The sequence below is a fragment of the Orbicella faveolata genome, unplaced genomic scaffold (genome assembly GCF_042242905.1).
Source record: "Orbicella faveolata isolate gen_17 unplaced genomic scaffold, um_ofav_v1 contig_14, whole genome shotgun sequence".
NCBI classification, from domain to species: Eukaryota; Metazoa; Cnidaria; class Anthozoa; order Scleractinia; family Merulinidae; genus Orbicella; species Orbicella faveolata.
The window spans coordinates 20,737,501-20,761,530 of NW_028301541.1; the positions used below are offsets into that span (position 1 = coordinate 20,737,501).

Here is a 24,030-nt window from a genome sequence, read left to right on the forward strand (position 1 = left end):
CTGAATATCATTTAGCCCGATTCCTTCATTCCGCGCAAGCGGCCCTTGTCAATGGCTTCACCTTCCATCATCCTGGATGAAGCTGGGAATGTCAAAATGGTTTTCGGAGCCGCTGGAGGAAAATACATTGCAACTACTTTGGCACAGGTAAATAAATATCCATACTCCTTTCTGCTCAAAGGTAAATAAAAGACTCGAGAAATAGACCTGCTTGGAAGTTAAGTTGTGGTTGGGGTATCCGACTGTGGCCATATGGCTCTGAAAAATGTGTTTTTCAGTCATGTTTAGAGGCTGAAAAACTTGGTTTTGTTAAGTGTAAAGAGGATACTATTTTCTTGTCATAGGCCCGTGGAAACTTTCACCTAGCTATTGCCAACTCAGTTCCTTGTCTGTTCTTATATTCCTCAGGTATTGATGAATTATTTCTGGTTTGGAGACAACCTGAAGGACGCTGTATCTAAGCCTCGTCTTCATAGTCAGTTGTTTCCTAATATGGTCCTAGTTGAACCAAACTTTCCAAAGAAGTACATCAAAGGACTAAAGAGATATGGACACAAGCATATCACCAATGATACCACATTATTTACAGGTGAATGAGATCTTTGTTCCTCTGTTTGCAATTACTTTGACACAGCTATTTCCGTTGCTTTAAAAGCCACCATAATTTTACTTAAAGGAGTTTCGCCACGGTTTGCTCATCTTGAAAAGTTTAGCCTAAATTTTTTCGAGTTCGTCGTTTGTAATCTGCGTTAATCTTCTCCAGCCTAAACCATCCTTGATCCTTTATGACTTATTACATGGTGTTTTTCTATCTTACTATACTATTATTTTCAGTGTTTCTTCAATTTAAAGGTAAACGTGGCCAAAATAGCTCAAAATACCGTGACTGAGCTCCTTTCGTTAAAAGCAACCGAAAGAGAGATCAAATAAAACAAGGTGGGGAAATTAATTTGGAAAACAGAGAGTTGCCCTTTGTGACGAAGTTTCAGTTTCCCGTTGAAATGTCTGAGTTAAGGTAGCACTGGTTTTACTGGATATTTTTAATCTATTTAGCAACCCCGAAGCAAATGATTGGTGTGGTTCGGCTTGTTGTAAGGGACGAGAACGGAGAGCTACTGGCACTAGCTGACCATCGCAAGGGAGGGCTTGTGGCAGGTTACCGCTGACCAAACATCTTTTGGTAAGTTGTGATTCATCTTATCCAAGTGAAACAAATGCACAAGCTTGATGAAAGTGCAGAGAGGAAGAGATTAAAGGGTATGTTAAGTTAAGGTTGAGATATATCTTGAGCTTCGTATAAACTCTTGTTAATTCTTAGGCTATCGTAGCTTGATTAATTAAGAATATAACACAAACAGCGGCGATAAACATTGTTTTAACCTAGATTGAGACTAGATCCAGACCTCCAATATTTACGATATATAGGTTTCAAAATTTGTAACGGTCACTTTTGAAAATGTATGTTGACTAGCATACGAAACGTCAATTTCTGTATTAAGATGCGTTGGAATACAATGTTTATCACCGCTGTTTGTGTTATATCCTGGCTTTTTTTCCCATTTCTACACCGGCATGGTGCCTGTGAGGTGTCTCGCACTAAAACACAATAGGGACCTTACGCATATACGACGGCGACGGTGAGGACGACGCCTGGTAAAAAATGTATTTCTATTTTATTTTGGAATTTCGCGTTTATTTGGAACTGTCTAGTGTGCCTGTCGGAATCAAAACTTGTCCCTACTGAATATGCTACGAATGCGTTCAATTCCAAATAGAAATACGAAAAATTAGCCGTTGTGGTTCACGTTCTCCTGACAACGCAGAATTTGGTCATTTTACGTTGCTGTTTTGCAGAGCACGGCAAAGACATGTACCAAGAATTATAATGCACTTGCACAGCCATTTATTTGCTTATTAAACCCTTTGTTTGGTGACGTTCTTTTTGTCGTTGCCGTTGCCGTCGTGTTTTGCGGAAGGTCCCTAATAGTAACAGCGGGCAGGCCTGAAGCCCAAACCCCTCGATCCAGGTTCCAGAGCACTAACCATTCGGCCAACGTACAACGTATCACTGACCACTCTGCTTATGTTTCCAATGCTACTCTTAATGACTACTAAAATATTGATTTCATTTCTTAATAACACATTTGTATAATTTTTCATTGAATGACCCCTTAAACATTTAATCCACAGATTCCTTTAATTCAGAAGAGAAAGAGAAACAAGCTCAAGAAAAAAATTAAGACATTAAGAAGTTTAGAATTTGAATTTTGTTTGCTCGAGCTAAGGCTAATTGTCCAACTTATATTGAGAGTTTTAGTTTAATTTTAGAATTAACATTTTTTTCGTTAACAAAACGTCACTCGATTTGGGCGGGGGCATTGGGTTTGCTATGTAAAATTGATGGGCTGATCGTCGGAAAATTTGACAAGAACTCCCTTAAAAGATACCAGATTAGCGTTTTGTGAGCTTTAAACCATACAAGGTACCGGTATAATTGCTAAGTAAACAGTAAGCTAAAACATTCTAGAATTAAACCAGACCATGAATTTTAACGCCTTAAAAGGTACTGCGATGCCCCGTTCACTATTGAATGCGATTTCCCTTGGAGAGCAATAACTAGACCAGGGCAATGCCCAAAGTATAAAGCTAGGGCAATACAATTCTTGTCATTATAAAGTTATCGCTGGACGATCTACAGGGAAGCTGGGGACTGCAGGTACAATAGCCCTTTGCCTGTTGCCTCAAGACCCTGAAGCCTCTCTATCAAAGAGAGGCCTGGTGCACAACCATTCATATTAGAATGAGTTAAATTTGCATGTGAATTTATCTCTCGTTCATATGAAAGGATTGGCACTCGCTTTGAGAAAGAGGCTAAAGGTAATTCGATTTTCTATTCGATTGTCAGCAGAGTTGTATTCAATAAAGGCATGCTTAATTACAAGAGCATCAAGCAGTGTGTTTTTTTTGTGTTACTGGTTGAGCAGACTATGAGTTACTTGACTCCCCACAAGGATATAGAGTTTCTATGGGCGAATCGTTGCTGACCCCGGTGTATGCATTTTGAAAAGGTGTGTTTTGTAATCTTGCTAACGATCGATAGTTCCATTGAACGAGATCAAGTAAAAATCGCTGAACACTTTGCCAACGACTTCTCTTCAGACTGGAGCGTCCACCGGCAGGCTACCAGAAGAAATAACGACATCAAGGGTTGCATAATGTTCTGAATCGTCGTGCGAGTGGGCAGTGCGTATTATCTCTGTTTTTTTTTTTTGTTTTTTTTTTTAATTTAATTTTTACGTACTTTTTTTTTTTTTTTTTACAACACTAACTCTATTAACATTATATTGCTCTACTTATTTACACTATTTAAATTACAATAACTAAACGACTTACATTACTAACAAATACAGTTACACGACTTACACAATTAAGAAATACAGTGACGACAAGGGGCAAAGAAAAAAAAAAAAAACTGAGAAGAAAAATAGCTAGTTATCATTACAGCTTGAGGTTGTAGTACAGAAACATAAAAAAACAGACCAAAGGCATGTGGTACATTAAAAGTAAAATGAGTTATGCATCTGACAGGAGATTAGAAATAGCTTAATGGGTAGGAGATAGATAACCCTACAGAAAATATAATCTAAAATATTAATTAAATTCTCATGTATCCTGTAAGAGGTTTCCATTTCTTCGTGTCTCCACTTTTTGTTTCTATCTCATACTGTAATTTTAGTGTGCATATGAAAAGCGTAAGATTTGGATGATCATTTTTTGTTTTAGCGCGCCATATGTGATATCGTGCTAAGAGAAAGCAGTAATTTATAAGAAGCGCAAATTGAGAGATATCTGGCCTCAGACCCAAAGCAGTAATATTTGTCAAAGCATAATCTCTAGGAAGTAAATTTAAGTTTTTCAGCCATTCAGTAAGTTTATTCCAAAAGTGAGATGTTTGACGGCATGACCAAAAAAGATGAATTATTGACTCAGAGGAGGTGTGACAAAAACTGCACTTTTCATCGCCCTGTAGACCTATTCTAAATAAAAACTTATTGGTTGGTACACGTCTATGTAAGAATTTAAACTGAAACTCTATCAGCTTAGTGCTCTTTGTGCATTTTTTAGCTAAAAGATAGGCAGCATTCCAATTTATGTTGTCATTTATTGGTAGGCCACAATCCTCTAGCCACTTCTTTTGACTTGACACTGGGGTTAAACTCTTGTTACTAATCAGTTTTTTATATATTATTATAGTTGCTTTTTTGACCTGCAAAATTCTTGTTGTAAGTGGCTCATATTCGTGGTCGGTGTTCTGTAAATCTTGAAAATTAGAATCAGTCCGAAGAGACTTTACAGCCGATATTAATCCGTAGAAGCTGAGAGGGCGAGGGTCTATTTCATACTTACAGCGGAAATCATTTAACGTATTATTATCGTATTATCTCTGTTGGCTGAACACAGTTTTTGATACCTGTGTTTCATTTACCTTTTTCTCTCAAACCCTTGATCCCTCAGTCGTCAAAAATGGCAGCAAGTTAACACCCCAAACTTTGGTCTTTTGATGGTTAAGCTGACGTATGTGTCGTTTGCATGGCAACACGAGTAGATATAAACAGGTCTTTAAAATCGGTTTTGTTTATTTGTAGAAAATCTAGTCATTAGATTTTTCTTATAATTTGCATGCAACAAGCTTGTAACGATTCTCACAAGTTAACACCATTTTGCTAATAATTTAACAGAGAGATCTTTAATTATCCCTTGTTGAAGGTTCACTGAAATATCGAGAATTTCCTTTGTTAAAGTTTAATTCTTTTCAGTAGTCCAGTTACTTATTTCCTAAAATATTTTCGTGCCAAATTTCGTGAAATTCTAATGAGTGGTTCTCGAGAAATAAGCGTATTTCCAAGAGTGCAATTTTTCATTCAATCGCAATTTTTTGACTTACTGCGCATGCGCTGCATTTAACTGGGTTCTTTCGGTAACAAAGAAAAAGCTGAGAATTGCTGGGTTCTTTGCATCGTTACCTTTTCTAACATATCGTTGTAATAAAAGACTAAAGCCATCAATACACTGCGTTCAATTATAGAGAAAAATAGCACAGATAGTGCGGGTGTTGAATAAATAAAATGATCGCTCTATTGACGGCATGTTTGTTTTTTGCAATCCTTGTGCGCGCGCTAAATTGCATCAGCAAAAGCGCGCGCGAAAACTGTGTTCGGCCACCTTAGTCGAGCGTTAACGGGGCTTCCACCGCAAAAGCTTTATTTATGACCTTGGACGTTCGCGGATCGACTTCATACGTGGGCAAACTGGTCGTTGGCGATTTGACAGGTTGGCCAAACGACGCAAAAACTTCACGGGCAAACTTTCAAGGTTAAGCTTCGCACGTGATTTACACACTCGCTTCCGATTGGTCCATAAACAATAGAACTGATTTGTCTTTCGTGATAGCTTGGACATGCACCTAACCGCGAAACCATCCCTTTAAAAGAAGCAAGCATTTTATGGTGAAGCTGATTTTCAAATGGCCATTGCTGAATTGCAACCTGGTAATGGTGTTAGAAGTAGCTGGAGGAGATGTTTACTCAAACATCTCCTGGCTATGTTAACCGTTTTGAGCGCTGTTGGTGTAACATTGTATGTCACTGGAGCAGGAAAATCTTTCACAAATTCTCTAGAACACTTAATCAAAGCTAAATGGCAAAAGTTAAGGTAGGTAAACTTTCTTATATGGCTGATAATTGTCCTCCTCGAGCTGACCAACAAAAGGGATGTTAAATCGTACTTAAGCCGCGACTAATAATTTTGGAGAATTTAGTTTAGTATATGATTGCACGTGAACTCTGACGCCCCGGCCAAACGATCGCAACATGACAACGCAAATTTGACTATTTTCAAACTTGAGCAAATAACACCCAACATATGAAGACAGACTTTAATTTCACAACTGCTTAAGTTTTGTATAACTGCGATGATCAATCGTGTCTTCGTGTCTCTCTCTGCAGTCCAAATATATGGTATTTCATATATTCACTTGTATCTTCATCATCTACGGGTATATTATGAACTCACAGCGTGACCAGACCCCGTTGGGTTGATGGCTCAGTTGGCAGAGCACTGCACCGGTATCGCAGAGGTCATGGGTTCGATTTCGTCCAAGCCTGAATTTTGTTTTCAGGTTTCAATTTCACAACTGCTTAAGTTGTGTATATAACTGCGATGATCAATCATGTCTTCATATCTTTCTCGGGCAGTTCAAATATATGATATTTCATATACTCACTTGTAACACCCAGCATGTCGCAACACGTCGCAACAGGGTGGCCAAACGCGCGCAACATGTTGCGCCCAACAATGTTGCGATGTGTTGCGACGAAATGTTGCGATCGTTTGGCCGGGGCTTGGATAAATCCTTCAATTATGTCAGTTTATGGCCCGCTAAAAACCGTAATATAAACAAAATAACTCTATGAATTAATAAACTCGATGTTTATTGGCTGTACGTGTTCAGTGCATGCAGATTGACTTCCTCGCTTACGAGCGGACGGGAAATTAACGGCCATTGTGACCATAACAACGATAGTACGATGGAGCTTAAGTTTGGATTTCCTTAAAAGCTTATAGACTTTGCAATATGCTAAACAATTTCCCTACAGCGAACTTCTAGTTAGGGACGCTTCGTTACATTGACAGGTTCTTAACACCTGCTGACAGAATGATCCGAGAAGCGATATTTCAAATTACTGAATTCTGCCTCTTCTGAAAAGTGGAGTGTAGTTTTAGGATCTCAAGTGATATATCTTTGGCGATATTTTCCTTTAAAAAGATTTTACCATATTTATGGGCTTTATGAGTAGTTCGAAAGGGAAGAAATTTGCAATTCTGTAAAAAAATCAGATCTCGATCAAATTCCCAAAACGTAAAGCCTCTGGACGTAGCAAGAGACATTTGCTTGTCTCCGATGGGTTTTTACCCGGATTTATATCGTTTTCTTTGTATGACAAATTGTTAAAAATGTGCCCTAAAACGGCCGCTGTAAGACCTCTCAGAGCGGCAAAAACCAAGATCGTCGCCCTAATGCTAAAATACGGAATTGAATTGAACTGAAAGTTATGTTTTTGTGAATCACTTATCTAGACCATTCTTCTGAGAGAGTTTGAGGAATTTCATTTTTTCTCGTCCAAATGACGATAGTCGATATTTGTAGATGGCGGTTCTTAAATAATTTGGGGCCTTGAAAACAGAGTGAGAATTGTTCTAACGCTGTGACTGTTTAATTTTACTGCAATTCCTATTAATGTTTTGGTCTTAAACTCTAAACAAATGCACACGACTTCCTTTAGGTCCCTACCACCGTCCCTACCACATTTCTCACAACCTCTCGAGTTCAAGCACGCGGCTGTGTCAGCGGATTCCAAAATGTGTTCAGAATATGGCGTTAAAATTTTGCGAGATCAAAACGGGAATGCAGTTGACGCCGCCATTGCCACCGCTCTGTGTGTTGGTGTAGTGAACGCGCAATCAGCTGGGATAGGCGGAGGGTTTATGATCATAAAGAAAAAAGGTATTTTCCTCCCAAATAATTTATAAGTTTATTCGCTGCATTCAGTCCACAGAAGGGGCATATCCTGAAGATTTTTAAAAAGTATTTGATGTTTAAAAATAATTTCTAACTTCAAGGCTAAAAAAGTTAAAGGTAAAAAAACCGAACGTTTTCGACACAAGGTCATCTGACGTCATTGCTTACATTTTTCTTCATTAACATGCAATGTCGCACAGAGAAGGGATCACGCTAGATACGAATTGACTACAAGCATTTAAAGAGCTTGTAAGACTTAGTAATTAGTGGAACTTTTGGTTCTTTGGGTGTATTATTCGAGGAGAGATTAGCTCTCAAAAACTGCAAAAGTTTTGGGTGGCAAATGAAAAACGCTAATAAACTCATACGTCACACAAAAAGTATTCAATACATCGGGCTCAAATTTCTTGGGACAGTTAATCGTGCTATGCCTTTTCAATATTCAGAACTGATGTGTTTGTAGCTCCATCAGAAACTGTATCGCTTTTGTTAATGAGGCAAATATTGTAAACAAAGGTTCTCCTATTCAATTTGTGATTTGGAGGTCACCTGATTTTGACCAAATGTTTCCGTGGAGTCATGTTCTATGATGGATTTCTGTGGATTTACGTTTGAGGTTGATATCTTTTCCGACCTCTGTCATTCCATATGTATTTCGAATTGAAAAAGCTGCACTGCATGACTTTTATGGAATGAAAGTTTTGCTTTGCGGGCAAGACAACTGCGATCAACTTCAGAGAAACGACTCCTGGACTTGAACAAGCTGAAACGATGGGAGAGTTTGAACGTCTTATTCAAAAGGCGAAGGAAAGAGGTAAAACACTTGTCAAATTTCGATGGTTTATCTAGTGCGGTTTTTATGTCGTATTAGCAGTTGGTACGACAGAATTTTTCTAGGTGTCTTTGTTATCAGATCCCGGGAGGTACTCCCATTTATAAGTTATATGCCGCTGTGAAGGGTATGGCTTTCAGGCAGTTTAGTCTGGGATAGGGTGCAGAAATCAGAATAGGGTATAATTTAATTACAAGAAAAGTGGCCAGTGTATAAATAATTTAGTCTAAAACGGGGTTCTTTACCCAGGGTTCTATAATAGAAATTGAAACTCGGGAGTGACTTTGTAAAATAGTGGTTTAGTTAGCGTATGTTGGACTACGATCGAGATAAAGATTTCGCATCGAAAATAGCTTGTCTGGGATAGGGTAGGGGTTTTTGGCGCCTAGTCTAGAATAGGCCGGGCTCCTTTCGGTTAGCACCAATAATCGAGGCATCTGGGGACTGGGAAAAGGAGAAATTGAGCCAGTATTAGTCACGGTGGTTACTCTCTTTACGCATATTCAGAAACTCATGTTAAACTTGAACGCATGCGCACAACCAAGCCGGAAGTAGGTTGTTCTGGTTCCGGTTTCTGATTTTGTCCAGAGTGTCGGACGTTTGGTCTCCGTTGACCGAAAACGCGCCAGCTCCGGGGACGATTTTGGTACAAGGTCCTGAGTGGCCACGCTTATTACATGGGCAAAGAAAATCAAATTAGCAAAATTATTCAGTCACTTAATATTTTTTTTCTCGATCAGACATTCGAACAGGAGTGTCTGGAGAGGGAGAGTTCATAGGAGTTCCTGGTGAGCTACGCGGATTTGAGATGGCGTGGAAGAAATATGGCCGACTACCCTGGAAAGACCTGTTCCAACCCGCTATAGAAATCGCTACTAAAGGATTTCCAGCGAGTCATTCTTTAACGGTGGCTGTGCAACAGAATGCTCTTAATATTACACATGACAAAGGACTTAGGCAAGATTAGTAGCCTAAGAGCAGGCTCTCGTGTGTTACGACACGCGCGTAGAGGCACAAACATAGGCATGTAAAGAAAGAGAGACGAACCTCTAAATAAGAACGACTTTATTTCACATGAACCCGTCACGAGCAACGGTACAACAGTTTGAAGAAATCACCCTTGGCTACCTGCCTAGCTTGGTAACCTCCACTACAATAGTCAGTACCAGTCTTACACGTATCCCCTCGTCCAGTCCCTTTGCTTGCAGACTCGTTCCTCGCGATTTCGCGTTTGTTCGTACCGCAGCTCACGAGAGCCTGTTGGCAGGTTACAAGATAAGTAGAATTTTATGACATGCATGATAATTGATCAAGCCCGTTCGGATAAGATGGCTGGATATTGGCCTTTTTCGTCCATTTTGCGTGTTTTAGGAGCGAGACGCAGCCGATGTGCATTAACACACAGCGGAATCCAGCAATTAACTTGGTCAATTAAAGATTTATAATGTGGCATGAAGAGCACCATTTATTTGCCAGACACAGCGGGTAATCCCGAGCGGCAAGATGGTCCCATCTTTGTCACTCGCTTAGCCAATTACAGCGCAAGATTGGGTGTTGTAGCCTAATCATTGGTGCGTTAGACTCGTCAAGGGACATTCCTGGTTCAGGCTCTGGAGTCAGATCTGTTCAGGGACAGAGTGCTGTGATTTCTGAGCATTTTTCTTCACAGTGCCTCTTTTCACCCCGTTTTAAACTGTCAAGGAAAGCTGACAAAGTTACCTGCGCTGCAAAAACATCCTATTGAGAGTGGTGAAAGGAGGAAAATACCGGGGGGGGGGGACTCCCATGTAAACAGGACGGGGGTGCTCGTTGGAAATTTTTAAGTATTTAGAGGTACCAAGACCCTATTTTGTGGGTGTGGCTCGACATTTTTCACTCCCAAGAGGTACCAATTCTAAAACAACACTGACGCTTTATTATTAGCAATAAAGACGATTGCTTCGAATACGTTCTAATCGTAAAGTTGATTATTTTATATATCAACTCCTTAAGGCTCAATACCCCAAAAGGTACCACGAAAACTCCCGCTGGGGACCCTATGAGGTTGAACACCCCAAGATACCAAAACCGCTTTTTTAACCCCTAAAAGATACGACGAACACCCCAGTCCTATTTATATGGGAGAAATACTGACAGTCCTAGACACTGTACTCTGATGAAGCCCCTAAACTTCGAAAGTTTTTACTCTTTCTAATATAACTTTACTTAAACCTCTGCGAACAAGATTAAAATACTAATACTAGCTAATGTTCTTTCGCAGCTCGATATTCAAACCAAATGGTCGATTTATTAAAGAAGGTGACATCGTAAAGCGAACCAAATATGCAAAAACTCTTCAAAGGATAGCTGACTCCGGCGCTAAACTTTTCTACACTGGAGAAATGGCAAAACAGGTAATACGTCTAGAACACAGACCCAGGCGGCGCGCTTCCGAAAACATTTACCCTATTTAAGACCAAAATCTGTGATTTTCCTTACCCTAACCAAAAATTAGATACCCTATTTAAGACCTGACCCCTAAGTCGATACACTGTTTCGGACCTGTCTCATAATTAGTCCCCTAGTTGGGACAGATTTACGTTGAAGACATTGTGAAGGGTCTTTGTCGATGGTCTTCTGGATAATGATGAAAAACTAGCTTCTTAAAAGAAACGAATTCAAGACAAGAGTGCAAAACCACACCCTACCTTTTTCAGGCTTCAGGTATATAAAAGGATAGAGATTTCACAAGTTGAGGTATATGAAACTGTCTTTTAGTTATTTTAAAGGGCCTTTAAGGTAATTCCTCTGAAATAAAAGTGACAATGGATTTTTGTTCAAACTTTGTCCACTGAATATTTGTCATATGATAACTTCAATTTTGAAATAAAAAAGGGGGGTGCCCAGGCTCATTAAGGAGCAGTGAGGCATTGAAAATGCCCCATTTTGGCATTATTTTAAGCTTATTATAAGAACACATTCCCAGTAATTGTAAAATCTCTGTGAGCCCAGACTCATAAGAAAACGCATTAAATAATAATAATAATAATAATAATAATAATAATAATAATAAAATATTTATATAGCGCCAATATCCTAAAAGTTCAAAAGCGCTTTACAGTTAGAAATATTAAAAACACTTAAGACAAATAAAGTAAAAATAAAAAAATGTCGCTAAAAAGTTATAAAAATGCTTTCTTAAAAAGGAACGTTTTTAGTTTATGTTTAAAAAGGGACACTGAGGAGCTGTTCTTGATGTCAGACGGAAGAGTGTTCCAAAGTGTAGGAGCTGCTACAGAGAAAGATCTTGCGCCATATGTTTTCAAATTGAAGTGCGGAATGGAAAGAAGTTCTTTAGAAGATGAACGTAGCTGACGAGACGGAGTGTAAGGAGTGAGAAGATCACGAACGTATGAAGGTGCCAGATCGTTTAGGGCCTTACACGTGATGAGTAGAATTTTAAAGATGATACGATAGTTAACAGGAAGCCAGTGGAGATTAAACAAAATAGGTGTGATGTGTTCGTGTTTTCTAGAGAGGGTGATGAGACGAGCAGCGGCATTCTGGACGTGCTGTAACTTTTTTAAAAGACAGTTTGGTAAGCCATAGAGTAGAGAATTACAGTTATCCAATTTTGAAGAAACAAACGCATGAACAAGTATTTCAGTGGTGGTCGATGACAGGTACTTCCTTATATTGCTGATATTACGGAGATGATAAAAAGATGATTTGCAAATACTTGCAATATGTTCATTAAAACGAAAATGATGGTCAAAAATGACACCGATGTTTCTTGCTTTCTGTGACGAGCAGATGGTTTCATCGACGACAGAGATTTCTTGAAGGGTTGGTCTCGGTAGATGTTTTGCGGAGATCACTAGAAGTTCAGTCTTATCCTTGTTAAGTTTAAGACGATTAATCAACATCCAGTGATCAATCTCACGTACACAGCGCTCGATGTTGGACACAGCTAAATCCTTATCACTGGGTATAGTTGGCTGAAAGGACAGATAAAGTTGTGAATCGTCAGCATAAAAATGATAACTCAAGTTGAATTTTTTTACAATGTCTGAAAGGGGTGAAGTGTATAGAACGTACAAAATGGGTCCCAACACTGATCCTTGTGGAACACCACATTGAAGAGCATGATCTGAGGAAGCTGCACCATCAACAGAGACATACTGCATGCGATTGGACAGATAAGATTTACACCATAGTAACGGCTTGCCAGTAACTCCAAAGCGCTGTTGTAGACGGAAGAGGAGAATATCATGGTCAACAGTATCGAAAGCAGCAGAGAGGTCCAAAAGTAATAAAATTACCGTTCTACGTTTATCAATTGCTGTGAGGATGTCATTATGCACGCGAATGAGAGCCGTTTCTGTGCTATGATACTGTTTGTAGGCAGACTGTAATGGCTCATTCAGGTTGTTGTTGTTAACATAGGAGATCAGTTGGTTAGCAACCAACTTCTCAATTGCTTTGCTGAGAAAAGTAAGATTCGAAACAGGGCGATAATTTAAAAACTGCGTGTGATCCAGAGAAGGCTTCTTAAGAAGAGGACGTAGCTTAGCAACTTTTAATTGAGAGGGTATTTGGCCAGATTGCAACGAAGTATTTATAATCTTGGTGATAAATGGAAGCAGTGTGCTCAAAGCATTTCTTGTGACATAGCCAGGAAGAGGATCAAGATCACATGACTTGGAAGATAATTTCACAACACATTTGCGGACTTCGTCAACATCTACCAAACTGAACTCATCAAACGTATAAGGACAGACCCGGTTAACTTCAGGAACTTGATGGATGATGAGAGCTGCATTGTCTAAGTCGACCCGTATTTTGGTGATCTTATCAGAAAAGAACTCGACGAACTTATTTGCGAGATCCGAAGGCGAGTTGCAGGGCGGATATGGTATATCACACTTTCTATGTAATAGACTGTCAATTGTTTTGAAAAGAAGTTTATAGTCCGTCTGATTATCACTGATCAGCTTAGTGTAGTAAGTTCTCTTGGAAGAACAAAATAAAAAGTTGACTACACGGCATTGATCAATAAACAACTGGCGGTCGACTGGAAGTTTGGTCCTTCGCCAACGCCGCTCCAGTCTCCTGCGATCTTTCTTCAAATTGTTTATTTCTTCAGAATACCAAGGTGCAGCCGGACGCAGAGTTATTGTTTTGGTTTTTACAGGAGCGTGGATATCAAGTATGGAACTAAGAACGCCATTATACTCACTGATTAAGTCATCAAGGCACGGAAGCGGTGTGGAAAAGAGACTCGAAAGACTAGAATTCGTGACATCAGAACCAAAACTATCAAAGTCAATTGAACGAAGTTTTCTAAATGTGATAAGCTTCTTTTCCAATACTGGTTTTTTAAGCATCAGATGAAAATGAACGGCAGCGTGATCAGATATAACAAAAGGAGAATCAATTGACAAATTAGAAACAATGTCATCATCTGATCTAGTGATAACAAGATCCAAAGTGTGACCGTCTTTATGTGTAGATCCAATTGTGTGCTGATTAAGATTGAAAACATCCAACAACTGAAGGAATGCGGCTACGTGTTGAGAATCGCAAGTATCAACGTGAAAGTTGAAATCACCGACTATTAATAAGCTGCCAGGAATAGTAACGTATTGTTCCAAGAACGTGAAGAATTCATCCAGGAACATAGCAGGTGTAAAACCATTAGTATTCGAAGGCGGTGGACGATAAACAATGACAATTCTTATACTTTTATCAACCGAGTTCAATAATAAGTCGATGTATTCGAACGAAATAAATTTCCTGTGTGGTTGAAGCTTGATATCAAAGCATGATCGAAACAACAAGCCCACTCCACCACCACGAACAGGGCCAGATCTTGGAACATGATGAAATGAATAGCCTGTAGGACATAAATCGCGAATGATAAATTCATTATCAGTTTCTGGTTGCAACCATGTTTGCGTTACAGCAAGTAGATCAATGCAATGTTCAGCAACAAAGTCTTTGATGATAAGAGTCTTGTTGTTTACTGAACGCGTGTTAAGAAGGCAGAAATTTACAGGGCCAGTCGCCGATGTATTTCCTCTATCAAACGGTTGACGCGGTATTATTGTTAAGTTGCTGTGGTTTGAGCAATTAGAATTCTTTCTGGAATATGCAGATTTTGATCGGGAAATTGGATTTGAAACCAAAGTTTGAATATTATATGAGCAGCGCATTCTTTTCTCCTGAACCTTCCTTCCAGCTCTAGATCCCCTAAATCTCCTTTGACGGAAATTGCCTTGAAAGTACATATTTCGTGAACAGTTCCAAAGAGGGCTCGAAACAAATTGCACTAATGGCGAACCAAGTGTAGAGTTGTTATAGGCATGATTCGTCATCTTTAATGTAGAACACATCGAAGACTTGTATCCTGGATTGACATCATGTTCACGATGTATTCCTTCAGTCAAAGAAGGACTTGGACCAGGATTAGATTCGACATCCATGTGTATCGTCAGGTCCATTGTCGAAGGCACGGCAATCGAAAGATGACCACGTTTGTGCCATGTACAAATCGAGCGTGTAATTTTGTTCCTACTGTCCACAGTAGTAACGATCAGTGGAAGACCATAAAACTTCGAAGATAAGATAGGAGTGTCTTTAGAAAAACGAAAATTGATCCCAGGCAAACAAACATCAAATGAAAAACAAATAAAAATCGAAAAAATTACAGGAGCAAGGAAGCGTGTTGCAGCCATCTTGGGCGCATACATTAACCTACAGTCAATACATTGTGTCGGACACAAATAAACATTTAAAGTTTGATTCAGACAGAAAGCTAAATCCTTGATTAAAAATTTGAACCAAATTTCTTGACGTGGTTACCAACTTAAAAATAGAAAAGACCACAGTGTATCTGCTACTTTTCTTATTTATTCAATTTTCAGCAATAGAAATTAGATCAGTCTTTCCTCACGCGAAGCTTATGATTAGTTGATTACAATGACTGGAAAAAACATTGGGGTGCCCGTGCTCGTTGGTGAGCTAGAGCCATTTTTCAACTGAAAGAGCTCAATATCAAGGCAAATCCGTCATGTTTTCAATATGCGCGTGCACGAGCGCGCGCTAATGACGCCATAAATTATGCGCAGAAAGGATGCGCAATGCAAATGTGAGGAATGACCTTAATTAAAATATTTCGAAAAGACGTAGCTTATGGCTGTAGCATTTAATTCATTAAGTACTTCATGAAAATGAGAATAAAACTTCCTTTCTTTGACGATTTGTTCATAATACAGGCCAGTTATGAAAGTGTTTGAAAGGGGTACCTTTTTTCAATTAAAGATATGCGAAATGAGTACCTTTTCTGTCAAAATGGTATACAAAAGGGTAAGGGGTTTCACCTTAGGGCGTGGCCTTCCCGTATAGAGCTTTATGGAGTCCCCCCCCCCCACCCCCACCCCGTGAAACTTGTACATTACATGAAGAGCCTTCATTGTATAGTCACCAAAAAGGTAGAAAAGTGATGTCAAGTGTTCATGTTTCGAGAGTGTCCTTACAGCAAACGTATTTCGTCTACAGGTTGTTAAAGACGTGAGAGCTGTTGGTTCTAAAATTTCCTTGAGAGACTTAAGAGATTACAAAGCCACTGAAGTCAAACCATTGGAGACCAACCTCCCTGGGAGGAAGGGATACAAAATTCTCACCGCCCCACCACCTGCAGCTGGGGGGACGGTTTAAATAAACATCTTGAACATTCTAAAGGGTATGTTTGTTTCTTAACCTTTTTAGGTTTTAAAATGGATTTAAGAAGTTATGGCATTTTATTACTGTTCGGGGGGGGGGGGGGGAGGAGGTTTAAAAGCTTGGTGCGTCTTAAGTGGGGCAAAATTTGTTTACGACAAGAATGACGTTTTCTTTCTCTGTAAAGGTTAAGTCTGTGTACGAGCCAAGTGGGCCATCAGTCCGGAGCTTATCCCGGTTTCTGTAGCATGAAGCGACTAGGAATATTTCTACTCCCCCCTGGATGGGATGCTAGTCCATCACAGGGTTACCCCCAGCATTAAGTTCACCGGTACTCATTTATACACCTGGGTGGAGAGAGGCACTGCGAGAGTAAAGTACACAACACAGTGTTCACGGCCAGGACTTTATCCAGGACCGCACGATCCGGAGTCGAACGCTCTAACCATGAGGCCATGTCTTTCTTTGTACAGGATTCAATTTCAGTGAGAATGACATGAAGGAGAGACCTTGTCTGACGTATCACCGCATTATCGAAGCATTCAATTTTGCAGCTGCTAAGCAGACCTTCCTAGCAGATCCTGATTTTAGTAGCAACGTTAAGCAAGTAAGACTGGCGGGGGAAGACTGCCTATTTTTTCTTTTAAGTTAAAATGGCTTCATTGTCGCGTGTTTCTCCTGAGAACAATGGACTGGTGGCTTCTCGTGAGGGCAAGTAACGGTCTGTTTGACGTGAAAACATAATCACTATTGACTCCTCCGTGTTACTACGATTATCAGTTGAGTAAGGCGGACGAAAGTTTAGTCACCAAGTTTTAACGTAAAAATCGTGTTGTTGTCACGAGCAACTGGCTCCGTATCCATTGGCAACTTGTCGGCCTTTGACGTCAATTGACAGCAAGGCGCGCGAAATTGTAGGCGACGCGACAGCCGACCAACGGCTGTTGATATTGTTACCAACGGAAACGAGGTAAGTTGCCCGTGACAACAACACGATTTTACGTTAAAACTTGGTGACCAAACTTTCGTCCCGCCTTACTCAACTGATAACCGTAGTATATACACTCTTAGAGATTCAGTCCGTAACGGCGCATTATCATAATTATAAATCTCGCTCGAAAAATTTAGCTTGAAAACTCATTTTGCGACAACTAAACCGAAACTGTTAAAAAGCATACAAAATTTAGGATCGAAACTAACCAGTCAACATATGGCAAAGTTTCCTGAAAGGTTCGCAACACTTCGCACTTTGTTGGGTTTTCAATTTTGTTAAGATCGTTCGTAGTCTACAATGTCATTGCTTTATTCGAGAAAAATATCGTTATCTTTTGTTCTCAAGTAACGTTCTGATTGGTGAACTCTTCTCCAAGTGGTCCGGTTCGAGTAGTCGCACCGTAAGTATGTTTAAATATTTTGGATCGAATCTCATTTTGGCACAATCAGCACACTTACACAGAACCTGTTTTTCTCCGTTAGTAATCTTATTTCAGTACAGTAAACGCACTTGCATATTGAGAACCTGTCTTTCTCCGTGGAATAATCTTATTTTAGTACAGTAAACTCACAGACACATTGCAAGCGCGAGGAGCTGCGCAAGTTAATATTTTCCGTCGTTGAATTACAGGAAGCACACTTACATATAGCAGACCTATTTTTCTTTCGAGACAGGTACGTTGTTAAGGAAATGTTTGATCCTGAGAGGGGCGAGGAGCTGCGCAAGTTAATAGATGACAAAACACACAGCTTTGACTATTATGGTCCTGTTGATTACTACGTTGATGTCTCAGACGGCACCACACATTTGTCTGTTCTTGATGAAGAAGGCAGTGCTGTTTCTTTAACAGCATCCCTGAACAAACAGTAAGTTGAACGAGAAGCTAACACAGTGAACTGAGTAGCAACGCTTTCTTCACATTGGAAAGCAAATATTTCGCTCCATTAATTTGCTCTTACGTATTACGATCTCTCTTCTGCAAACTAACTGCCGAGTCGGCTACATGTATGGAAAACGTGGGGCCAGGGTCTCGAGGTACGGATGCTGAATTGATGATTTTCATTGATAATTTCCATAGACTCCTGGATCCCGTACCCCGAGAGCCGGGGGTCCCGGAACCCTACCCCCGCGTTTTCCATCTAGCCCTGTAGAGTCAGCACTTTCCTTTCTTTCTTCTTTCACTTCTTCGTTTGGTTCGTTTGTTCCGTCCGTCCGTCTGTCTTTCTGTCTGTCTGTTTGTCTGTCCGTCTGGCTGTCTGTCTGTCTGTTTGTCTGTCTGTCTGTCTTTCTGTCTCTCTGTCTGTCTGTCTGTCTTCCTTTAGTTCTTTCTATCTTCCTTTGTTTTAATTTTCCTTTTTCCTTCTTCATCTCAACTATTTTTATTCCAAACATACTGTGATCATTTAAAAACTTAACATCTATTCGTAGTTTTGGAGCCAAACTTCAAAGCCCCGAACTCGGAATAATTTACAATGACCAACTATTGGATGCATTCGACATGAAATTGAAGAAGTTTCATTTGCCAATTGACCCGCTACGACCTCACAAGCGACCAGTGTCTGTTGCTTCTCCATCCATCATCTTAGATGAAGCTGGGAATGTTAAAATGATTTTCGGAGCTGCTGGAGGAAAGCAAATTGCAACTGCCTTGTCACAGGTAAATAAATACAGGATATTACACGGCGGCGCGTGTGGAGGTGCGGTGGGGGCCCGGGTTCGAGCACTGGCCGGGGACATTGCTTTGTGTTCTTGGGCAAGACACCTTACTCTCACAGTGCCTCTCTCACGACTCCACCCAGGTGTACAAATGGGTACCAGCGAATTTAATTCTGGGGGTAACTCTGCGATGGACTGGCATCCGATCCAGGGGGCGGTAGAAATATTCCTAGTCGCTTCGTACTACAGAAAACGGGATAAGCTCCGTCCTGATTGGCCACTTGGCTCGCATGCAGATTTTAACTTTAAAGACGGCGCCAAGATATAATGTTATTTTCGAGTAGTAAAATGGAGAGCAGCGAGTGAGTAAAATTTTGTCTTTAAGCCAACAATAGTATAATTATTATCTTCAAGTCAATAAGTATTTTTTTTTTTAAATTATATAAACAAACTGACTGTTTACACACACAAAAAAAAACATGAAAAGCGGGACATGACGTCATAAATATCCTCGATATACTCGGGTGACTCGTGTCCCGGATGTAGTTTCGTATGAATTTAATGAGTGGAATATTTTCCAGCTTAACACTCGTGTGATAATACCCGTATTATCACTGTCACGGGTTCTGCCAGTTTTTGTCAATACAAGATTTCATGGGCAGTCTGAAGCTAGACTTGCCATAAGTCGACCTTTGCTAATCCTTCTCTTATTCATCTCCCTCGAGCGAAGCGAGAGGGCATTTATTACATCATTGGAAAGGACTTTTAGAAAGTCTATCTGAAACATGAGCGTGGGAGAAACTTCGAGACCCTGACGAAATTCGAACCCATGACCTCCCAGATACCGGTCGGGTGCTCTAAGTACAGTAAAATCAGGCGTATAAGAACCTAGGCTTTTTTTTAAGTTAGCTTCCACAGGTTCTTATATAAATGGTGTTTACTGTGAAACTAGGCTACCAGAGTTCTTTATCAGGTTCTTAATTTTTGTTTAAAAAAAACAACTTGTATTCATAAATGTGGCCTTCGTATTCAATTATTCACAATTCTGTATTGTGGTCTTATAGCACTGTCAGTGTTCTGGCTAGTTTTTGTCACCTTTGTTTGTATCGCTTGTGATGTACTTGTGATGTATCGCTTGTGTATTTGTACTAAATTAAATTTGAAAAAAGCTCTGTAGTTTGAAAATAACAACCTGTCGCGAGATTTTAGCCTAGAATGGTTCATATGTGAAGGGTGCTTAACTGGGAAATTTTGGCCTCTCAGGTTCTTAAATTATAGGTTCTTATACGCAGGATTTTACTGCATAACCACTGAGTTACGAAAAGAAAATCATCACTTTATTTATTGTGTTAAAGGTATTGATGAATTATTTCTGGTTTGGAGAAAATCTGAAGGACGCTGTATCTAAGCCTCGTCTTCATAGTCAGTTGTTTCCAAATAGTTTCCGTAGTGCGTGACGTGCAAGAAAACCGCAAGAATTTCACATGGCCATCTTTCCCTCGCAGTGCTCTTTTGCATCATGCAATATGAACTAAGCGAAGGAGGGACTACTGGTGGTCTATATGTCTACTTGCACTAGGTCTCTTGTAACAAAGTTAACCAATTAAACCCTGACTGGAAATGGAGAATGGCAATCTTTTGTAAACAAACCAGTGATGTTGAAAAAACAAACCTAAATTTTAAACTGCACTTGGTTCTCAAGGCTTTGGTTTCTAGCTAAATTGCTACAGTAAAATTAATTCATAATCATGATTAGAAAACAGTACTAAGAAAATATGCGTGCTGATTGGTTAAAATTCGTGTTTCTACTGCATAACTCTATGGAAACACAGAACTACCACAAGCTGTTGATGTGGTGATGTTGCGAGCAAAGAGAATTGACATTTTGATAATCAAAGTTAACAAGTTGTTTTCCTTTTTTTCGTCCCAGTGTATTCTAAAAGAAATAGGAAACATGTTCTCCGTGTTTCTATCGAGTTATAGAAACACTCGTGAAAGTTTGGGAGAACTTGAAAAAGCTGTGGAAGCACTCGATTGCGGCTCATGTTCCCACAGCATTTCTCGTTCTCCCAAACTTCAACTCGTGTTTCTATAACTCGATAGAAATATGGCACATGTTTTCTATTTCTTAATTAGCTGTTGCCAAGGATGGGTTAAGGAGTGAGACTGCCTGCATAGAAGAGTCAATCGTATCTGCATGTCCAAATTCAATTCAAATTGACTTTTATTTGCCTTCATTTGCTTTAACATTTTGTTTTAGAACTGTTGTCAGTGGATGCTTTATTAATAACATCAGTCATCTGTTTGTCTCAAACTAAGTATAATTTGTCAAAGGAAAACATAATCATGATAGAGTTTGGATAACTGATCTCAGGTAGCGTAGATTTTTTACGATAATCATTTTATTTCTCTGTTTTCTCCTTAACATATAGTTTTAGTTTGAACTTTCAATTGAGAAGATAATTATATTTAGTGCACTTAAGATTGTGTTTTACCACATTTCCAAAGAATCAAGATCATCAAAAATACTCTGCTAAGAGTCATATTTTCAGGTCTCTTCTTCAGTTGGTGTTTGGAAATGTGTCAAAAACACAGTCTTTCATATTTGATATTACATGAACAAGTTCACCACTGTTCTCATTTCAAGTTTTCATTGGTCAGTTTTCTTCCAAGCGGCCTGATTCTGTAAGTCGCACCCAGGCAGTAACAGTGCTGTCAATAAGGGCCATAACCCATAACACCTGCTACGGCTGAGTATGTTTGATGGGCCCTTGATGTTATGGGTGAACTGGACTATAGTTGATACAATTCCCTCAAAAGGTACATGTAACAAGTTTGTTATGGGTGTGAAGATCAAGGATACAGTTGACTCAAAACTTAATAACAGCCCTGTGCAATCAATTTAACAAATTGACATCAGTTTTTCGTGCGTCTGTCCTGTTACTGATCATGGATTTCTTCATAACATTGTCTACTTTGACAATGTTGTGACGAAATTCACAGTCAGTAACAGGACAGATGCACGAAAAACTGACGTCAACTTGTTTTTTCCGATAACAAATTGACAAATTGTCTGCTCTTGACCGTTGCTGCATCGCATAAATTACAAAGTCATGTGCCTGTCCACTTATTGACAATGAAAATTAGCAAATGAGTGCCAGAGAATTTCTGCTGTTATCGTAACAAAATAAATTACAATTACAACAGCGTACCTGCCCTCCTCTCGTGCTCTTTGGTGCAGCATTTCCACAGACATTTTTATTTCCTTCTTGAGGTTTTCTCGTATCATTGGAGGTTCTGGAAGTCTGTTTAAATGTCTTTGCAGAGCTTGCTCTGCAGAAATAAAAACACAGATTGGTTAGTTACCAACAAAACTATATAGCTACCTAACCAGCAGTCAATACGTTTTATTATGCACATGTATATCAACGTGAGTGTTTTACTTGAAACTACAGCACTACTGATAAAATTCATACAAAGCTACATCCAGGAGCCAAGTGGCACATTTTCCATATCCTCACTTGGACGGGTATTGGTGAAGTCATTTTCTTGCTCATCACAGTTGTGTGTGCAAACAGTCAGTTGTCCATATAATAACAATAAAATCTCTCAGTGACTAGAAGATATGAATTTCATTTTGTTGTTTTAAAAGAAATATTTTTCTCACCTGCTGCGCTCATTTGTAAAATATTGATTTTGCCACTAAAAACTAAAATTCTTATTTTAAAACCAAAATTGGAAAGGGGGCAGGGGGGGGGGGGGCAGTGCCAAATGAAATTACTTTTCCATTTTCTCTCCTTCCTTTCATATCCATGTAGAAAACTGTCAAAACTATAGCCCATGAATGATATTGCTTTCACTATATATTTTGTTCAAACAAGACCAACATCACCTCTTTCTTCTCTGTCTGTTTCATCTCTATAGTCTTGCCAGATTTCAAGCAGGGTTGATGCCTAAATAACAATGCCATCAAAGGTCAGCATCTCAATAACAGTTTATTTATATGTAGAAACAACAAAATAGTTGCTAATGTTTAAAATAGCCGTGTCCTTGAAGAGTACTGATAAAATCTTCTGTAATTTCCGTGTATCAGGGCTTGAAAAAAGTGCTGTCCGGTCATCTGGGACAAATAGATTTTCCTTCTGGGCAAGTAACTTTTCAATCTCACTTGCCTGATTTGCAAGGGATCGGGCTAGTCATCTACCAACTAAATCAATCAAAGAGCAAACTAAGACTAATGCACAGGACAAGCAAAATTTGAGAGTCACTACTTGTCTCAAAGGCAAGCGGGAGTTCAAGTTTTTTTCAAGCCCCGATATATGTTGAAATTGTTCCACTGCTGATTAATAAGCCACCTTAGAACAAGCAAATAAAAGCCACAAAAGGCTCTGTAATAAATCAAAGTAAAACAGAACTACATGTACCGGCAGGTACAAAGTGCAGGACACAGAATGCATTTTGCAGGTCAAAGGTCAACAGAAATGTAAGCTTCACCCACTGGAGCTAACCATAAAAAGGCAAACCTGAATGTTATTCAGCCTGACCAAAGTGACCTGTGACGTGTCACCAGTGCTTTGTACCTGCCCCAACACAATCCCGAATTTCCAGCTCTACATTTAGTTCATTTTTCAATTCACCAAAACATTTTTAAATAAATATAGATCGAGGCATCTTTGTATTTCCCTCTTTAGCTTAAATAATCTGATACATAAATGTACTAAACTTGCAATTACTATAAAAGATTACCGTAAAAGTAAGATTCAACGATTTCCTTTCCTGATTTTTGCCATCCACCCACGGTACTAGACGATCCATGCATGTAATTTGTCAGACATTGTACAATTTCGAAAAAAACCACTGACCTCATTTTGCAGATCTAAAGTCTCGTCCACTAAATCTTCTCCCAGGGCTTCTCTTATCTCTAGCCTTTCACTTTCAGGCACAAACTCTTCAATTAGTCTCCATAATGACGTCCTGCTTTCAAACGCCTCAAGTTGCCATTCCATCGAAGAAGATCTCTCCGACATCAAGCTTGTTAAGCAATCTTCATTCAAGCGCCTCTTAAAATAGCAACTTTACAAGACTACTCGAGGCCGTGTAATTTTGACATTTTACCTTCATTTCAAAGAAATAATATTTTGTTGTGGGCTTCTTGTGCTTCTCTACGATTCCCAAAACATCGTTTTCGTGAAGTCAAGGACGCCATGTTTGTTGCTTGAACAAAAAAAAAAACAAACTTGGTAACCAGGTATCAAGCCAAGGCGGCTT

The 24,030-nt window shown here is 39.4% G+C and overlaps 1 protein-coding gene and 2 pseudogenes across 2 annotated transcripts in view; 2 read left to right on the plus strand and 1 right to left on the minus strand.

The window, feature by feature from the left end:
• Positions 1-2,946, plus strand: part of LOC110043783 (glutathione hydrolase 1 proenzyme-like) — an 8,380-nt pseudogene extending 5,434 nt beyond the window's left edge. The window contains exons 8-11 of the transcript XR_016206281.1: positions 1-147; positions 409-589; positions 1,054-1,180; positions 2,191-2,946. The exon at positions 1-147 is cut by the window's left edge and continues 80 nt beyond it. The product of XR_016206281.1 is annotated as a glutathione hydrolase 1 proenzyme-like (transcript). The remainder of the gene's footprint in view (positions 148-408; positions 590-1,053; positions 1,181-2,190) is intronic.
• A 2,578-nt stretch (positions 2,947-5,524) lies between these two features.
• On the plus strand, positions 5,525-20,219 carry LOC149114462 (glutathione hydrolase 1 proenzyme-like; annotated as a pseudogene).
• Positions 18,289-23,986, minus strand: LOC149114463 (coiled-coil domain-containing protein 24-like). The gene is made up of 3 exons (XM_089287005.1): positions 23,625-23,986; positions 22,655-22,715; positions 18,289-22,095 (listed from the first exon to the last, which is right to left on the minus strand). Exons 1-3 carry the CDS (start codon positions 23,787-23,789, stop codon positions 21,890-21,892), a joined length of 432 nt encoding a protein of 143 aa, XP_089143131.1. The 5' UTR covers positions 23,790-23,986; the 3' UTR covers positions 18,289-21,889.
• Positions 23,987-24,030: the final 44 nt, after the last annotated feature.